Source organism: Lucilia sericata, unplaced genomic scaffold, assembly GCF_015586225.1.
Source record: "Lucilia sericata isolate MDLA Ls3-8-SP2 unplaced genomic scaffold, ASM1558622v1 Contig000397F_arrow, whole genome shotgun sequence".
Classification (NCBI taxonomy): domain Eukaryota; kingdom Metazoa; phylum Arthropoda; class Insecta; order Diptera; family Calliphoridae; genus Lucilia; species Lucilia sericata.
This window is the reverse complement of record NW_023994415.1, coordinates 218,418-239,255: the sequence shown is the minus strand read 5'-3', so window position 1 is coordinate 239,255 and position 20,838 is coordinate 218,418. Positions and strand designations below refer to the sequence as shown.

Here is a 20,838-nt window from a genome sequence, read left to right as displayed (position 1 = left end):
ACCAAAAAGGCGGTGGAAGACTCCATTAATTCCCACCGCCATAGTATAATACTGGGAGGTCGTCCCCCACCCGTTGCAAACGAGACACAACTTAGATTGGGATGGTGTACCCGTTTAAACTCGTACTGGTCGACAATAAACAACACCATTCAAGATCTCTGTCCTGCTCTCCACACAATGCTGAGTGATACCCAATGGAGAAATAAGTAGTCCAAATTGTTAACTAGACCATAGTCCAGATTATAAATTTGACCGGACTTTAGTCTAAACTTTGCTCAGCTGTCTGTTATTGGCACTACTGACTTGATTAGACAGTCAATTGTATAAACTATAACCAGATTGTTAACTAAGGTATAGTCCAAATTAAAAAACAAGTAAGAAATTATAGTCGGGCGAGGCCGACCATATAATACCCTACACCTTTGACAAAAATATAATGTGATATAGTTGCCATAATAAAGCATTTAAGTTGAATTGTACCTTGCCTTAGAAATACATACTTAAGCCGTTTATTGTTGAATAAAATTGTGGACATTTAAGTGAAATTTTGATGGAGGCTTTTCATAGGGGCTAGGGTCATATGAGAACCTATTATTATGGAATTCGTGAGGGTCATCAAGTCTTGCATACAACTTGGTTTTTGCAGCTTTTTGTCGAGATATGAGTATATTAAACATAATTATGAACTTAAAAGCCCTATTCGGCGGGTTCAGTTGTATGGGGGCTAGGTGAAATAATGGACCGATGTAAACCATTTTCAACAGGCTTCATCTACGGTACCATAAAAGATCATGTGCCAAATTTCATTGAATTATCTCCAAAATTGCCTGTAGTTTGATTACAAGTTTTAAAAGCCCTATTGGGGGGTTCAGTTATATGGGGGCTAGGTGAAATAATGGACCGATGTTAACCATTTTCAATAGGCTTCGTCCCTGGGACAATAGAAGATCATGTAACAAATTTCATTGAATTATCTTCAAAATTGCGACCTGTAGTTTGATTACAAGGTTTACATGGACGGACGGACAGACGGACGGACATAGCTAAATCGACTCAGAAAATGTTTCTGAGCCGATTGGTATACTTTAAGGTGGGTATAGGACCAATATTATTGTGCGTTACAAACATCAGCACAAACCCAATATACCCTCCCCACTAAAGTGGTGTAGGGTATAATTAGACCATAGTCCAGACTTTAGGCCTTACTAGACTATAGTACAAACTATAGAATACAGTCTAGCCCAGACTATTAGTCTCTATCGACTAAATTATGGTCCAGAATATAGACAAGTCTAAAGTCGATCTAAGGCGATGTAGCTATGTCCCTCTGTCTGTAGTTAGCACGATAGAGTCCACTAAAAGTAACTTCTATTGATCAGAAATGTTTAATATATAATATGCCGCCCACAAATGTTCTCCCGATATACAGTTCAAACAGTCATAAATACATCTCTTTTTTAACCAAAATTTTCAAATATGTTTTACCAAAGTACCGAAGAACATAATGTTTTTACATTATAAATATAAACCCATTCTAGTGTAAACCATATTTATATAAAATTTTTCATGCGGAAGACGTTTTATAGAGGATGCAATAAAATCTGAATATTTAAATTTTGAAACTATAAATAACTCACCAAAAATTTATGTATATTTTTAAATTGTTAGAAGTTGTATGTGTATCAAAATTTTGTATGTGTTTAAGCGAAAACCTTTTTATTTTTCTTACAAACCAAAATGTCAACAACCTTTAAGATTAAATTCGGCCTGTTAACACGATACAACGAAAGTGTTTGTTTTTGAGCGGCTTCCTAATAGTGGTCTAGTAACTAAAGTTGTTGTTTACAAAATATATTTAAATATTCGTGATAATAAAAATGTTGTTATAATTTCTTATTAATTTTTTTTTAAGACTAACATTTAAAAAAAAAATTGTCTTTAAAACAATTAAATGTGTGTGTGTGTGAGTGTGTTTCTAGTGTTGTATGTAGAGTAGACCAGAAATGTTTGTTTTAATTTTCATTAAATTTGTACAAAGTAGTTTTAATTACATAAAACTTAACAGTTCGTTGAGTATTTGATATCAGTTAGTAGCAGTTGTTGTTGTTGCCGTTTTCCTACTATTGTTATTTTTGTTTCTATTTGAAATTACGTGCACTTAACCAACTAATTTCGGTGGTACAAAAAAACATTAAAGAAAACTAAAACTAACTTCAACTAAATTGTTTTGGTAAGACACAGTTTAACCTCTATTTTGTACAAACTATGAATGAAGCGTGTGAATTAAACTGTTTTTTTTTTTTTTTTTCATTTGTGGCAAGTAACAAAAAAAAAACTGAAAAAAAACTTTAAACATCAAACTTCCGTTAAACATCAAGGTATACAAACTTGAAAAAAAGGTATTTAATGAAAAATGCTAGAGTCAAGTCTAAATGAATAGTATAGAAGAATTGCCTCCGTTCCAGCTAGATAATTAGTTGTAATTCATAAAAACAATAACAACAAACTAAAGTAAAAACATCATTAACATCGGTTAAACAATTAAGAAATTATAGTCGGGCGAGGCCGACCATATTATACCCTACACCTTTGACAAAAATATAATGTGATTTAGTTGCCATAATAAAGCATTTAAGTTGAATTGTACCTTGCCTTAGATATACATACTTAAGCCGTTTATTGTTGAATAAAATTGTGGACATTTAAGTGAAATTTTGATGGGGGCTTTTCATAGGGGTCATCGTGGGGGTCATCAAGTCTTGTATACAACTTGGTTATTGCAGCTTTTTGTCGAGATATGAGTATATTAAACATAATTATGAACTTAAAAGCCCTATTCGGCGGGTTCAGTTGTATGGGGGCTAGGTGAAATAATGGACCGATGGTAACCATTTTCAATAGGCTTCATCTACGGTACCATAAAAGATCATGTGCCAAATTTCATTGAATTATCACCAAAATTGCCTATAGTTTGATTACAAGTTTTAAAAGCCCTATTCGATGGGTTCATTTGTATGGGGGCTAGGTGAAATAATGGACCGATGTTAACCATTTTCAATAGGCTTCATCTACGGTACCATAAAAGATCATGTGCCAAATTTCATTGAATTATCACCAAAATTGCCTGTAGTTTGATTACAAGTTTTAAAAGCCCTATTCGAGGGGTTCAGTTGTATGGGGGCTAGGTGAAATAATGGACCGATGTTAACCATTTTCAATAGGCTTCGTCCCTGGGACAATAGAAGATCATGTACCAAATTTCATTGAATTATCTTCAAACTTGCGACCTGTAGTTTGATTACAAGGATTACAAGCCCTATTGGGGGGTTAAGTTGTATGGGGGCTAGGTGAAATAATGGACCGCTCTTAACCATTTTCAATAGGCTTCGTCCTTGGGACAATAGAAGATCATGTACCAAATTTCATTGAATTATCTTCAAAATTGCGACCTGTAGTTTGATTACAAGGTTTACATGGACGGACGGACGGACATAGCTAAATCGACTCAGAAAATGATTCTGAGCCGATTGGTATACTTTAAGGTGGGTATAGGACCAATATTATTGTGCGTTACAAACACCCTACACCACTAAAGTAGAAAAAACATTCCGCTCATTAAATCTATGATGACCAGAAGAAATTTGAAAAAAAAAAAAAAAACATTTTTCTCAACGAACATTTTATTATTTAAAGTAAAAGGGGGAATAAGAAAAGATAAAAAATATTATTAATAATAATTAATATAATAAAACTGAACATTTTGCACATAAAACACGTTTTATTTTTAAAATTTCTTTTTCTTTAAATAAAATGTTTCCTAAGAAGATTTAACCCTAAACGCAGTATTATTTTATCAAACAATATCTTTATGTCATTTAAATATTGTTTAAATGCTTTTAGAACAAAAGCACGTTCATTAGAAAGTGAATAATAAAGTGTTTCTTTTGTGATGCTAATTATCATTTACTTAATTATCATATAAATGTTTTTGCTCCATTTCATTATCATTTATTTTATCAGAATCGTGGTATTTGACTCATGCTTGCGAAATCTTAAAAGAAGCTATAAAACCGAAAGTATGTTTATTTAGAATATCAAGATCTTTTGATATCTTAATATGTTCATCAACTAAGTACATATGAAGAAATTAAAATGGAGACACCACATAGAGGATAGGATCAACAAGGCACATCGGTGCTGGGCGATATGTAGAAGAGCTATAGGCATGAAATGGGGTTTTAGTCCTACTATGACAAATTGGCTTTATAAAAGTGTAATTAGACCAATTCTAGCTTATGCTTCAATAATCTTTCGACAAAAAGTGTAATATCAAACTATTACAGGGAGTTCAGCGCACATGCTGCTTGGGTATAAGTGGTGTCATGTGTACTACTTCAACCAAGGCTCTGGAAACGTTGCTAGATATTCCACCCCTTGAAACATATCTAAGATATGAAGCAGCGCTTACAGCCGAACGGCTCTTCACTTTAAGAAAACTGGCCAAAAAAGGTTAGAGGACAGGTCATCGATGTAAACTGGACACATTGAAAGGGTATACACAATCACCGGACGTGCCTGATCATATACCAGACATAGATTATGTCGGAAACTTTAAAACGCTGATCTCAACCAATACCAGTAGGAATCCGTTGTTATACGGACGGTTCATAATTGGGGACAAAGTGGTCCTAGGGTTCTATATTGAAGACACAGAAACAGAAATATACCACCGTTTACCACTGAGTGGACACACAGGATTACGAGCACATCTATACAAAATTGGACGTGCGGATTCAGACGAATATAGAGAATGTGGAAAGGACAGTGAAACTCTGGCGCACTTTCTTTGCCACTATCAGGCATTTGTCGAAGTTAGATCTAAGTAACTTAGAACTGATGTTATTCCAGAAATAACATTCCTGACTAAAACTGATTGGAAAATTCTTAAGAATTTCGTCCAGGAAACTGAGTTTCTGAACTTTGAAAAATAATACATTCAGGAAAAAAAAAAATGTTTTCTCATGAAAAAGAGCGCACAACAGGCCTGATAATGGCCTAGGTGTATTTCTTCGGATTTGATGTAGTATACATCATCCTATCAACCTAACCTATCCTAAGTATGAAGTTTGTTGAAGCAAAATGATGATCTGTCGTTCCATTTATGTCTTAAATTGAAACATTGATACTCCCACAACTTTTTTAACACAGGCCAACAAATGTTTAATAAAGATGTCTTCGCGCTTCTATAAGGTCCCACATATGGTCAAAAGGGGAATCTTTTTTAATTTTAGGACACTATATCTCGAATACATTATGTGATAGAGAAATTTCCAAGCCAGATTCAGTCAAAACAAAAAGTACCGCAAAGTTTCCTTTAAAGTTTCATTCAATCAGTATGCCGCGTATTTCATTTTTTCGATCCTACGTTCAATATTATAAAAGATTCAAAAAGACCAGTTGAGGGACGAAAAAGTACTAAAAATACTTTACTACAGCTTAACTCCCAATCAGAACTCTGAATGTGTAATTTTATGTTTCTAGGTTCAATATTATAGACAATTCAAAAAAGTACTTTTTGAAGAACGAAAAAGTACCAAAAAGTCCCCATTTAGAGGTTCTCATTTACTCCGAGTTGGACATACTTAATTTCATTTTTCAAATTCAATATTACAGCAAATTGTAAAAGTATCGGTTAAAAAAGGAAAAGTACCAAAAAGCCTCCTCTTGTAGCAGTGTCAGCGAATACAATTGGGAAGACCTTTCGGTTTTATTACGTTGGAGATGGCCGCATTTTTAGAGAATTAAAATCTATGGATTTCCAGAGATAAATCCCATCAGAGAGAGTTTTCGAGCCAATACTAGTAACAGCTATTAACCCTCAGATTAGACTGAAATTACGTAGTCCCAAAGAACAGCATTTGCAACGTAGTCTTCTCTTGTTTCTATTCTAAATTGGAAGATCTTGCTAAAGTTTTGTGTATCCGTACAAAAATCGGTCAGTGACCAAATCGATCATGTCTCAATGTACAGTAATATCTAAGTCTATGAACCGATAAAGCAGAAATACACCTAAATACGCCCAAAATCGGTCAGTGACCAAATCAATCTCAAAGCTTAGTAATATCTAAGTCCACAGAACGCTTTATATATTCAATATCTATTTGCAAGAGAGTTATTTAGGTCGAATATAATGCCTAGCTATCTGGGTTCTCATGAAAATTCCAAAACTATACCATGCGTTTGAGGTGATCAGCTACCAAAAGTATTTAGCTTGGAGATATTTAGAATCACGATTATTAAAGAATGTCTCACATAGAGTGATCCTCACGAAATATATACTGACTGTCGTTAGTTAACCGATAGAGTGGAAATTTTTATCTATATTATCTATTGTGAAGTATTGAAAAGGTTATATACCTTTGGGCGAGCGAAATAGCGTCGAAAATCTATGGAGATATATCCTCAACATCAGTGTATATTCATAATAGGGTCTTAAATGAAGGCTTAGGTCAATTGTAGACACAACAAGTTAGCATTATGCTGGATATTTTGACATGAAGTTCACCCCTGCAATGAACGGGTGGACTGCTTTGCAAATAGGGAAGCTCAGCGCTAATACGCACACCAAAGAAATATGCAAATCGTGGTTCGAATCGGAATTTGCCCAATTTTGGGAAACTAAAACAGGGTTCAGACTAATAAAGCGCTTAATTACGCTATCAATGGGTAAATCCCAAAAGCAGTTATAGCTTAACAAAAGTGATATCAGAATTCTAACCCCCAAAGGATATACTCAAACTTTCACCAATCAAACCCACTATTTTCTTAAGTGACTTAAACCTGTATAGTGAATCAATAAGCTGCAAAAGAAACGAAATGGGGTAGTTCTCACTGCCCTCTCTAATAACAAATAATTGTTGAGGAATTTAATGATTTTTCTAATGAGTTATTACTGAACTGGGGTCGAATTACCGCATACAAGATCGAGGATGTGCTTATTTGTTCGACTTATTTTCTTGGGATAATCGAAATAATCGAAAGTTACGAATGATGGTTTAAATGAGAGAGAATGATGGTTTAAAGACTGATATATCCAAATACATGTCTGGATTCTATCTTCGTTGCTGTTGCCTTCTCAACAGATGTCACTGGGTGATGTGACAGAGCAACTTGTGCTGGATTCCTGAACCCGTTGAGTATATCTTACTTTTAGCGTTTTAGTGCGCCATTATATGTTAGGGAATTTTCAGGTTGACACTCAGTAGTTGCCTGTCATTACGTAGATCGTTCTTTATGGTCTGAGAATGGAACTAATTTAAGTTGGTGAACGATCGGGAAAGACTCCTCGACAGGAGACTAGAACTGATTTAGTATACCTTCTACTTCTCGATGCTGTTGCCATCTCAACAGGAGGCATATTGTTACATGCTACGCGACTTATGGTTGAGGCCCATCACTCAACTTGTCGGGTTGGATTGAATTTGGATATTATTGGGTTGAATTGACTTTAGATTGAATAGACATACAGACGAATCCTGGCCTTGTGGTGTGGTTGTGCGACTGAGGGACGAGAAATCTGGCTGTACGGATCATTAGAAGATGGGGACGCTACGGCATCGCTAATGACAATGCTTATATCTGTTGGTCCATCGGGATTATGAATTTATCGGGTACATTTGTTGGGGCTTCATAACTCCTCTTTTCTAATTCGACCGTCATTTCTCCGCCTGTCGCGGTATTATTGTTGCTACCTATCGTTCCACAAAGAGATTAGAAAGCTCGAGTACTCCAACAATGTCCTTGCCATGTACAAAAGTTGCCACCTGAGTGTTCTTCAGCGAAGTCACTCGAGGTTGCATGATAGGCCTCAAGTCTACCCAGTAGATAAAAAAACACCGTGAAATAAGACCGTCAAGGCAGGTATTCACGTTAAGCACTCAGACATTCTTTCTGTAAGAGGGGTTATATTGGTAGGGTAAAATATGGACCAATCCTCATAAAATTTTAGTTCATATAAAACTAGTTTATGTTGAACTTCTATTACAACTATATTCCGGGGGCCATTTGTATGGGCTAGATGAAATCGTGGACTCATTTGCCCATTATCGATAGGCAATATTTGTGTCCTTTATGTCCTTCAGTTCGAACTCTATCGTGATTTAAATCGTTTTAGAATCTAATTAGGACCCAGACTATAAGAATATATATGTACATATATCAATATTTCAATGTAACAAAGACTAACTTAGAGTTTTGATACAAATATCGGTCAATTCATTATATACATACATATGTATAGTTCTTAAAACTTAAGATTCCAAGAAATGTACTAATTCTACACTCACTACTGTTGACGACATATGCCAAAAAAAATTGTTATTCTCACTACGTTTGAGGGTTAATTCATGTAACCATTTGGTTTACTTACCTTTTCGACTTGTGTTGTTGTTGTTATTGTTGGTAGTTATATCTTGTTAATAAAGAAAAAGAAGATAAACAAAAATACGGAGAAGCGGAAAAAGAACGAATAGTCGAAATATTGTTTTCTTTTTTTATGTTTTGCGCAAAAAAAAAAGAAAGAAACAAGTCTGGCAGTTGTTGTTTTTACAATAAACTTCTTCTGGTTTGTAGCACTTAAACAGGGAGTAGTAAAGGTTTTTCGTTGTTGTTGTAGCTTTTTTTATAAATATGTTTTTATAGGATGATTTAACTTTTTTTTGCACCGAAAATTATGAATATTTAATAAAAACAAACTTTCTTTTTTTGGGCATGTATCTTATGCGAATGACTTCCTTTAGTTAAAAATTTAGTTGTAGGAAAAATTTCTCTTTTATTTTAAATGATTTTTTTTTGGGGGGGAATTATCGTTTAATTAATAGCATCACTTATTTAAGTAAATTATTCAAATTGTTTAGATTTTGATTTATATATTTTGTTGAATTATTGATATTTATAGAAATTCATTCAGTTTTGAAAAATTATTAAAATTCATGTTTATTAGATCACGATTCTCATGTTTGCAAACATTTTAAAAATTGAAATAGTTAAAAGACACAGATACAGATACGGAAACACATTCGAGATAGTTTTAGTATCTGTGTTTATTTATGCAGTCAGTGCTGCTGGCCTCTGTGAATTGGTATTGGTGGCAAACGTAGTGTGTAGCAGTAGTTTTACTATTAAACCGTACGTATCCATTAAATACTAGACGACTCGCAAAAACTAACAACAACAACAAAAAACGATCTCAAAGAAGTGGTTAAAATGTGAGATTCTGCGAAGGTTGGTGGGTTTGTTTTGGAACGCTGTTTGCTGCTTCTGCGGCTGCTGTTGTTGTTGTTAATGGTGATGTTACACAGGGTCTCTTCTTGTTGCTTTATTTTTGTATTTTTAAGATACAAGACAGGTTTTCTTAAATTTTTTGTTGGTTTTATAGATTTCTTCTTTTTAGCACTCAAAAAAATATCTATTTTTTGTTAATATTTTAAATAATTCACCGTTTTTTTAAACACAATATTCAATAACTGTATTGAACTTAAATTAAATCGTTTAAACAAGTGACCTTTTAATGCTATAAAAACAATACTGGTTTTAGTTTTGATTTTTTTCTAAAAAAAACTTAATATTGCTGGTTTAATAATATCTTTAGAAATTATTAATAAAATTATGTTTTACTTTTGTTTCTGCTAAAAAATATTTTTTCTTAAATCTTGATTTAAAAAAAAAACTCGTTTGTTTTTTATTAACACTTCTTTATATTTAATAAAGATTTTAATAATTTGTTTTTTTTTATTATTATTAAAATTTTATATTTGGTTCTTTTATGCCACGCTCTCTTTTAATTTAAATGAAACGTTTAAGAAAACACGTCTATTTCTCAGGTAGTCGCTTTTAAAACTAAACTGAAACTCAAACATTTTATCGTACTCATTCATTTTATTTGAGTCTTGTCTTATTTCAAGCTGTTCTGTAGGTTTGTGTGTTTTTAGAATTCACGCGTCAGGCGTAAAACCACAGGCGACGGTGAATAAGTCGCTGTTAAATTAATATATCACGGAACTAGTTCTGCGTTACTTGACTTGCTTATAGGATTGTATTATTTAAAATCTTCACCCAACCCGGAATCCGTCGAACTGGTCACAGAAACTATAGATCTGAAAACAGTTTTGTATTTTGTAAGATCCGCCCTTCTTTCATTGAACCCGGTAAATAAATTTTAGACTTATCTATGATGACGCGTCAGGCGTAAAACTACAGGCGATGATGAATAATAAATCTGTAACGGAAATAGTTCTGTGTTACTTGCCTTACTTATAGGATTGTATTATTTAAAACCGAAACCCAATCCGGAACTGATAACAGAAACTATAGATCTGATAACAGTTTTGTATTTTGTAAGATCCGCCCTTCTTTCATTGAATCCGGTAAATAAAATTTAGACTAATCTTTGACAAGTATTTTAGATCAGATGTAGATAGTTCAACGAATGTTTACACTGATAGCTGCAAGAGAAGCGAAACTCCCGGTGGTGCCCCTTCTTTCATTGAACCCGGTCAAGCCATTTTAGACTAATCTTTGGTATTCCAAACCATACATGGGATTTATATGTATTTTAGATCAGAATTGCATCAAATGTGCGATTGGGACTACACTCTAAGTTAACCGAAAAAAGGCCGTCAGGCAGGTGTTCACGTTAAGCACTCAGACATTCTTTCTGTAGGAGGGGTTACACAGGTAGGGTCAAATATAGATCAAATCTCAATGTTGAATTTCTGTTACAACTGTATTCCGGGGGGCCGTTTGTTTGGGGGCTAGATGAAATCATGGACTCAACAGAGGAATCCAGGGTATCTCTAAATGAGATTCGAGGATAACGCTTATGTATATGGGCCGCTGGACATACTTAGTTACTGACAGGGTAACTATATAGCCGACGAACTCGCCTGGAATGGTGCAATGTTGGGGGATGAAATCGACGCCTTTACTGGTATTTCCCTTACAAATTTTAAAGCACTTGGCACCATCTGTCTTATTTCGAGATCAGTTTGGCCTCTTAATGAATCGGCTAGGTCAAGATTACTGTTAAGATAAGGTTACTATAAGATCGTTAGTAATGACAATTATAACAGAAGACTTGGTTCTAGAATATAATGATTATTGTAGAAGTTGTCATAATGAGTAAATCCAACATTTACTGAGATCACGGTGTAAGTAGTAATTTGGTTATCCTTTTCTCTTAGGAGTTATCTGGAATAAATCTTATGAATATCCTTAACTACCTAAATCGAACCGGTTGGTTTAAATCTGGAAATAGTAAGCGATTCTATAAAGAACTCCATGACCACTAGGATATCACAACGGGTTCATAATTTACAGAACCAATATAAAAGATAGGGCCATTTTTTCGGAGGTTACTTTGTATGCTTAGTCTTGCTCAAAATCGTAAAATTTTAATCCCGGATTAAGTTAGGACATAACAATGAACAGTAAGAAAGAATCAAGGCCCTGAAAGCCGGTCCAGGCTTCATAATCTCTGTCTGTCCAGGGCTGGCTGAATGCAAAAAAATATTGCGATCCGTAGTTGTTCTACAAGTGACAAAGTACCTATGGATCTCTCTGCAATTGTCTCAAAAGTTGCTAAAGCCCTGATCACCAAGTCGGCCAAGAACCCTTCTTCGGGTTAAGCACGAAATCTTCGGCGTAACAGCCTTTAAATCATGCTGCAACTACAAGGTGTTCCGTCTTAAGGATAATCGAGTTACTCAGGTCTAAAACACCTGGTGAATTCACTAAGACGCAAATTTCTTCTTTGGGCGGATGTTATTAGGCTTTGAGGAGTTTTAGGAATAGGTTGAACTCTTCCAACAATATCTACAAATTCCAAGACAATAAGATATTGAGTAGGTGACTATGCATTCGTGAAGATGAACATTTTCTGAGGAAGAGGGCGATCAAAAATGACTTATGCCGCCTCTTTAGCATTGTAATCAATCTTCTCTCGCATATAGAAAGATAGAATTGAGGTCTTATTTCTATTTCGCACATTATTTATGAGATTCCTTGCTTTCGCATTTTCAAAAAAACAAAATTTTTAGAAAATCGGCTGAGGAATATCAAAATATAAAAATCTTTAATATCGGATGAAAAACAAAAATTCTAACATTTAACAATTCGATTTGACGCGCCAAAAATATTTTATCTCTATCTAATCAGATGTTTAGTAGCAAATTTATTTCCAATTTTGTGCCATTATGCATTATTTACGCTTTTCGCCAACATTGTAACTCTACTCTCATTATGCACTCTCTCACCTTATTTTGAGAACAATAATCCCTCTCTTTCTCCTATGATATTTACAACTTTTTCTCTGTGCCTCAGTTTATTATTGTTATATGATCTTATTCTATTTACGATTTTTTACCTTGTTTTTTTTTCTATTTTGTGGTAATATTTTTATAACGTTCTTTCTAAGATCTTTTAATTTGTATTTTTTTTACTTTTTGTATATGTGATCATTAAAAAATGCATACGTTTAGCACCTGTCTTAATGAATTGTATTGTGTTTGTTTATTTTTCAGCAAACTACGTGTGTGTATGTTTAATCTAAAAATCTTTTAAGATTTTGTTTCACTCAACGTTTTGTTTGATCATTATGATTTTTCTTGTGATTCAATCACTTTTTTTGTTATTTATTATCAGCTTCTTAAGATAGATTTTTTTACACTTTACGTAATTGTATGATTTGTTATGGTTCTTGATATTAAAAGCTGCTGGTTATAAACGGAAATTTGATAAGAGATTTAATATTCGTTGTAGCTTACGCTTATTTTGAAAATATTTAACAGTTAAATATTAATTGCAAATTGTTGTTAAATATGCACCATAACTGAGTGAAACTATTTACCAAATTTACAGAAAATTCGCATACGCACTTTTTAATAAAAGTTACTTCTAGACTAGACTGCAGAATATAGTGTATAATATCGCCTATATTAAAGTCGAAAATATGAACTTTACTATAGGGTAAACTAAAGTCCATACTATGGACTAAACTATAGTTCAAAGTAGAGTTTAGATCATCCTCCCGACTGTAGGCGATAGTGCAGCCAATAAATTAGACTTTGTCTATGGTACATGTAAATTAGACTACGATATAGTAGAGACTAGACTATAGAATGGACTCTTTAAAAGTCTAGACTATAGTGTAGAATATCCTCTAGACTAGTCTATATTCAAGAGTATAAAGTAGACTTTAGACAAGATCCAAGTGCAGACTGCAGTGAAGACTACAAACTGGAATGTAGTGAAGACTACAGACTGGACCTTAGTCAAGACAATATCCTGGACTGTAGTGAAGATTAAGAAGGACTGTATTCAAAAGTACAGGCTGTACTGTAATCAGTACTGTAGACTGGACCGTAGTAAATACCTACTACAGAATGGACTCTGGCCAAGACTATCTAACTAACTAACTAACTAACTAACTAACTAACTAACTAACTAACTAACTAACTAACTAACTACTAACTAACTAACTAACTAACTAACTAACTAACTAACTAACTAACTACTAACTAACTAACTAACTACTACTACTAACTAACTAACTAACTAACTAACTAACTAACTACTAACTAACTAACTAACTAACTAACTAACTAACTAACTAACTACTAACTAACTAACTAACTAACTAACTAACTAACTAACTAACTAACTAACTAACTAACTACTAACTAACTAACTAACTAACTAACTAACTAACTAACTACTAACTAACTAACTAACTAACTAACTAACTAACTAACTACTAACTAACTAACTAACTAACTACTAACTAACTAACTAACTAACTAACTAACTAACTAACTAACTAACTACTAACTAACTAACTAACTAACTACTAACTAACTAACTAACTAACTAACTATAACTAACTAACTACTAACTACTAACTAACTAACTAACTAACTAACTAACTAACTAACTAACTAACTACTACTACTAACTACTAACTAACTAACTAACTACTAACTACTAACTAACTAACTAACTAACTAACTAACTAACTAACTAACTAACTAACTAACTAACTAACTAACTAACTAACACTAACTAACTAACTAACTACTAACTAACTAACTAACTAACTAACTAACTAACTAACTAACTAACTACTAACTAACTAACTAACTAACTACTAACTAACTAACTAACTAACTAACTAACTAACTAACTAACTAACTAACTAACTACTAACTAACTAACTAACTAACTAACTAACTAACTAACTACTAACTAACTAACTAACTAACTAACTAACTAACTAACTAACTAACTAACTACTAACTAACTAACTACTAACTAACTAACTAACTAACTAACTACTAACTAACTAACTAACTAACTAACTAACTAACTAACTAACTAACTAACTAACTAACTAACTAACTACTAACTAACTACTAACTAACTAACTAACTAACTAACTAACTAACTAACTAACTAACTAACTAACTACTAACTAACTAACTAAACTAACTAACTAACTAACTAACTAACTAACTAACTAACTAACTAACTAACTAACGAACTAACTAACTAACTACGAACTAACTAACTAACTAACTAACTAACTAACTAACTAATAACTAACTAACTAACTAACTAACTAACTAACTAACTAACTTACTACTAACTAACTAACTACGGCAAAAGAATTACTACAGACAATACTCTGTTACAGATTGGACTAGAGTCCATACTATATAGTCCACACTATAGCCCAGACTATGGTTTCCTCTATATTCCATATTTCCTTTGAAATTATTCTCAAGCAATGAATATCGTCTGTGATAAAACATGGCAACTTCTTTGAAAGTTATTTTTCTGATGGGTCTCACCAAGCAATGATTTTTACCGACAGAAAAAGTAAAGTTTTCTAAGAAAAAATAGCAAAAATTTGCAATCAACTTTATTTCTCACCATTTTTCCGAAAACGGAATATAGAAGAACCCTAGTGACTGCAGTCTCAAATTACATTCTAAATAATCCTTTGCTGAGACTTAATTTTTCTCGGAAACTTCAGATGTTGTATTGATCAGTATCATACATTTTTTATTCTACGGACTCATAGAACTTTCAAGTGATCCGGAAACTCGATTTAAAATTGATATTGAAAAATCAATAAAATATCTACAATAAATCTAGAACCGACAGTGTAAAAAAATATAAACTCTCAACTAAGCATATTTTGTATTTAAACTAAAATTTGTACACCTGGTAATACAAGGGTTAGAAACACTAACCACTAAATCAAGTATCGCACAATCAACAAAACTTTTTAAACTTAACAGATAAAAGCTTTATGAAAGCTCTTTTTAGAAATAAATAAAACATCTAAAAGATACCAGCTGACTACAGAACACAGCTGTTCTTGTGAACTGTCAAAAACGGCTGTTGTTATCAGCACTTCAAGAAACTAATCCATGTGTGTTCCAACTATACACACACAAACAATCATATATATTTGGTAGCATTTGTACATATATAGTATAGACATTCATATAGAATTTTGTACATAAAAAGACATAAAATTATAAATTAAAAATAAATGTTGTAAATATCAAATACTTCATCCAACTATTATCTCGTTATCAGTATTCTGTTCCCCACAAGTAACATCCAAATTGATTTAAAATTTTAATCAGTTCATATAGAAGTCATTAAGGCACCAGAATAGAATATTTAACAAGTAGCCAAAGAGCAACCATAACAACCAAATATTGAACAAAATGAATACTCAACAAAAATTGGATTATATTAATCAACATATTGGAGTTCATCCCGATTTTCCCAAAAAAGGCATTGTATTCCGGTAAGTTTTTTGTTAAAATTAGGTTAATATTTTTATTTTATAAAATTGTGCTATTTCTTGCATTGCAGCGATATTTTTGGAGCCTTAACTGATGGTCAAACATGTAAATATATTAAAGAAGTTTTATTGGAACATGTACGCACTGAACATCCCGATGTTGATATTATTGTCGGTTTAGAATCACGTGGTTTCCTATTTAATCTGATGCTGGCATCAGAATTGGGAATTGGTTGTGCTCCCATACGCAAGAAGGGAAAATTACCGGGAAAATGTGTATCAGTTGAATACACTTTGGAATATGGTTCGGTGAGTTGAGCTATAAATTTTATATAAAAAGAATATTTATCGTAAATTTTGTATAAAAAGAAAATGAATCGTAAATTTTCTATAAAAAGACAATTTATTTAAAAAGAAAATTTATCGTAATTTTTTTTTAAAAGGAAACTTATCGTAAATTTTCTATTAAAAGAAAATTTATCGTAAATTTTCAATGAAAAGATAATTTATCGTAAATTTCCTATAAAAAGAAACATTTATCGTAAATTTTCTTTAAAAAGAAAAATTATCATAAATTTGCTTTAAAAAGAAAATGTATCGTAAATTTGTTATAAAACGAAAATGTATCGTAAATTTGCTATAAAACGAAAATTTATCGTAAATTTTTTATAAAAACAAAATTTATTGTAAATTTTATATTAAAAGAAAATTTTACCATGATTTTTTTTATGAAAAGAAAAGAAAAAATTAACGATTTTTTTTATAATAGAAAAACAATTTATTAAAAAGACAATTTATTTAAAAAGAAAATTTATCGTAAATTTTCTTTAAAAAGGAAACTTATCGTAAATTTTCTATTAAAAGAAAATTTATCGTAAATTTTCAATGAAAAGATAATTTATCGTAAATTTTAATTTCCTATAAAAAGAAAAATTTATCGTAAATTTTCTTTAAAAAGAAAATGTATCGTAAATTTGTTATAAAACGAAAATGTATGGTAAATTTGCTATAAAATGAAAATTTATCGTAAATTTTTTATAAAAAGAAAATTTATTGTAAATTTTATATTAAAAGAAAATTTTGCCATGAATTTTTTTATGAAAAATTTATCGTTAATTTTTTTTATAATAGAAAAACATATTGAAAATTTCTTATAAAACAATTATCGTAAATTTTTTATAATAAGAAAATTTATCGTAAATTTTCTTTAGAAAGAAAATGTATCGTAAATTTTCTATAAAAAGAAAATTAATCGTAAATTTTTTATAAAAAGAAAATTTAATAATTTTTTTTATAAAAAGAACATTTATCGTAAATTTTTTATAAAATGAAAATTTATAGTAAATTATCCATAAAAAACAAATTTATCGTAAATTTTCCATAAAAAACAAATTTATCGTAAATTTTGTATAAAAGGAAAATTTATCGTAACTTTTGTATAAAAAGAAAATTAATCGTAAATTTTCTATAAAAAATTTATCGTAAATTTTCTATAAAACGAAAATTTATCGTAAATTTTTTATAGAACGAACATTTATCGTAAATTTTCTATAAAATGAAAATTTATCGTAAATTTTCTATAAAATGAAAATTTATTGTAAATTTTCTATAAACAGAAAATTAATCGTAAATTTTCTATAAACAGAAAATTTATCGTAAATTTTCTATAAAAAGAAAATTGATCTTAAATTTTCTATAAAAACAAAATTTATCGTAAATTTTCTATAAAAGCAAAATTTATCGTAAATTTTCTATAAAAACAAAATTTATCGTAAATTTTCTACAAAAACAAAATTTATCGTAAATTTTCTACAAAAACAAAATTTATCGTAAATTTTCTACAAAAACAAAATTTATCGTAAATTTTCTACAAAAACAAAATTTATCGTAAATTTTCTATAAAAAGAAAATTTATCGTAAAATTTCTATAGAAATAAAAAAATTATCGTAAATTTTCTTTAAAACGAAAATTTATCGTAAATATTCTATAAAATGAAAATTTATGGTAAATTTTATTGAAAATTTTTTTCTTTCCCTATTCAGGACATTTTCGAAATTCAAACCGATGCCATTAAACCCGGACAAAAGGTACTTATTATTGATGATCTATTGGCTACTGGTGGTTCCTTGGAGGCAGCTGTTAAACTAGTACGCAAAGCGGGCGGTGAAGTTGTTAAGTGTTTGGTTGTTATGGAATTGGAATTTTTAGAGGGACGCAAAAAAGTCGATAGCAAAGTTCATTCCCTCTTAAAATACTAAAACCGGATATTTAAAAGAAAAAACTAAGCACAATTTAATTTTAAAACGCAATAGAAGACAAATACGTATGTATACCTGAAGCAATGAATGCATTTAAAAATTTTTTAAAAAAATATATTTTTGTGTAAAATATTTTTTTAAATAAATAAATGTGTGTAAATAAAGTCAATAATAATAATAAAATCATTTTGTCTCTTGGCATTCAGACATATAAGACGTAATTTAGATAGAGAAGAACTTTAGAAAATATTAAAAACTTTGAAAATAAAATTTTACTAACATTTTCTCATTAGTGTAAAAGTACACTCAATACCTAGCTATAGTGAATATTTTTTGTATTTATTTGTGATTGAAATAAATTAAAAATAAATATGTCTATCAATTAAATTTTACCCTATTATATGTTTAAATGAATGGAATTTATTGTCAATCATACTTATTATTTAGTTTATAAAAAATATAGTTTGTATATGTAAATATCAATTTCCAAACGAACAAAATTTGAATCGATCTTGTTTTAACATTTGATTATTTGTCTATTATTTAACAGATAACCTTTAGTAAAAGTCAATTGATATCAGTAGAATAATGAGTCATTAAAATTGTGAACACTTATCTGATCGTTTCGTCTACAGATACATACATTATAAGCCGTCTATTCCCAATCTACATATTTGTATGTTAGTTCAACGTTATTTGTTTAAATCATCTAAAATTTAGACTTCGCATGAGTTAAATCAAATACACTGACGTAATAAATCGGTTAAATGTTTGTTCCTTCACCTCTCATAGTGGGCGAGATTATTAAGCGGTCGGTCTTTTATACATATATTAGTCTGTCCAACAATCTATTATCCCGATATATTAACCATATTAGACCGAAAAAATTTGACTCGTCCTACTGGCATTCAATGTCCACCATTAGCTCTGGAACTTAATCCTGAAGAATGACCTGAAAAGGTGCAAAACAGATTAAGACAGCGAGTTTTGGTTGGATCAATATTACAAGGTGACTAGCAGTATTTTCTCTTAGATTACCTCACCATAATTGTTTTTCTGGGTCAGAGTATCCAAACAAATCTCACTGTGCTTTGCGAAGGACGGACCTAGTAAAGCTCGATCTTGTAGCGGCGAGGTACAACATTAACGAAAAGCTCTTTTTTTTAACTTTAAGATATCTCAAAAAAGGAACGATATATGACAAAGACAATCAATGAATATTATTAAAAAATACACAATTCGAGGTCTTATGACGTCCCGAATATGGGGGTAGAACTGTAATAACATCTTGAATATAGATGTATTTGGCAGATTTTTGGAAAACTTTGACAGCCAAATAACTGCCAATGTCAAAATAAAATGTAATACATATGTCAAAAAGCGTTTGCGCGCTTTTTCTCGGCAAATTTAATGGCAACCCCTCAACATTTTGGCAATCCTATTTAGCTCTCCAATGTGCACAATGTCACTGAAATTATTTGTTGTATTTATTGTTCTTGTTCTTCTTCTACTAAAGCAAATTACGTGTAGTATTGTGTACAACAATAATAAAACATTTTCCATTGTATTAACAACTAACTAGAGAATGCCAAGAGAGAACAATACCCCACTAAAGCAACAACAATAACAATAAATTGTTAGCCCAAGCAGGCACAAGGGTGGAGGAGATAAACATAAACAAATTGTTTTGGGGGGTAGCAAGAGAGAGAGCGCAACATGAAAAGTTTACAACAACAAAAGCTACACAAACAGAGCAGGTATGGAAAATCTAAATTTTAAAATAGTATTAAAGATTAGACTAAAGACTAGACTAACGACTGAACAATAGACTAGACTATAGACTAGACTAAACACTAGACTATAGACTAGACTATAGACCAGACTATAGACTAGACTATAGACTAGACTATAGACTAGACTATAGACTAGACTATAGACTAGACTATAGACTAGACTATAGACTAGACTATAGACTAGACTATAGACTAGACTATAGACTAGACTATAGACCAGACTATAGACCAGACTATAGACTAGACTATAGACTAGACTATAGACTAGACCATAGACTAGACTATAGACTAGACTATAGACTAGACTATAGACTAGACTAGACTATAGACTAGACTATAGACTAGACTATAGACTAGACTATAGACTAGACTATAGACTAGACTATATACTAGACTATAGACTAGACTATAGACTAGACTATAAACTAGACTATAGACTAGACTATAGACTAGACTATAGACTAGACTATAGACTAGACTATAGACTAGACTATAGACTAGACTATAGACTACTATAGACTAGACTAGAGACTAGACTAGACTAGACTATAGACTAGATATAGACTAGACTATAGATAGACTAATAGAACTAGACTAGACTATAGACCTAGACTATAGACAGACTTAGACCTACCTAGACTAGACTATAGACTAGACTATAGACCTAGACTATAGACTAGACTATAGACTAGACTATAGACTAGACTATAGACTAGACTAATAGACTAGACTATCGACTAGACTATAGACTAGACTATAGACTAGACTATAGACTAGACTATAGACTAGACCTATAGACTAGAACTATAGACTAGACTATAGACTAGGACCTATAGACTAGACTATAGACTAGACTATAGACTAGACTATAGACTAGAGCTATAGACCTAGACTATATACTAGACTATAGAC

The 20,838-nt window shown here is 31.4% G+C and overlaps 2 protein-coding genes across 2 annotated transcripts in view; one reads left to right on the top strand and one right to left on the bottom strand.

Annotated features, from left to right (window-relative positions):
- The window catches only part of LOC119604468 (LHFPL tetraspan subfamily member 3 protein), a 35,790-nt gene extending 25,908 nt beyond the window's left edge, over nucleotides 1-9,882 (bottom strand). Inside the window, exon 1 of the mRNA XM_037957106.1 lies at nucleotides 8,429-9,882. The gene's annotated coding sequence lies outside the window, so the exon portion shown is untranslated. The remainder of the gene's footprint in view (nucleotides 1-8,428) is intronic.
- A 5,554-nt stretch (nucleotides 9,883-15,436) lies between these two features.
- On the top strand, nucleotides 15,437-18,520 carry LOC119604469 (adenine phosphoribosyltransferase). The gene is made up of 3 exons (XM_037957107.1): nucleotides 15,437-15,877; nucleotides 15,946-16,183; nucleotides 17,918-18,520. The coding sequence occupies exons 1-3, from the start codon at nucleotides 15,795-15,797 to the stop codon at nucleotides 18,131-18,133; spliced, it is 537 nt and encodes a 178-aa protein (XP_037813035.1). The 5' UTR covers nucleotides 15,437-15,794; the 3' UTR covers nucleotides 18,134-18,520.
- The last annotated feature ends 2,318 nt before the right edge of the window (nucleotides 18,521-20,838 follow it).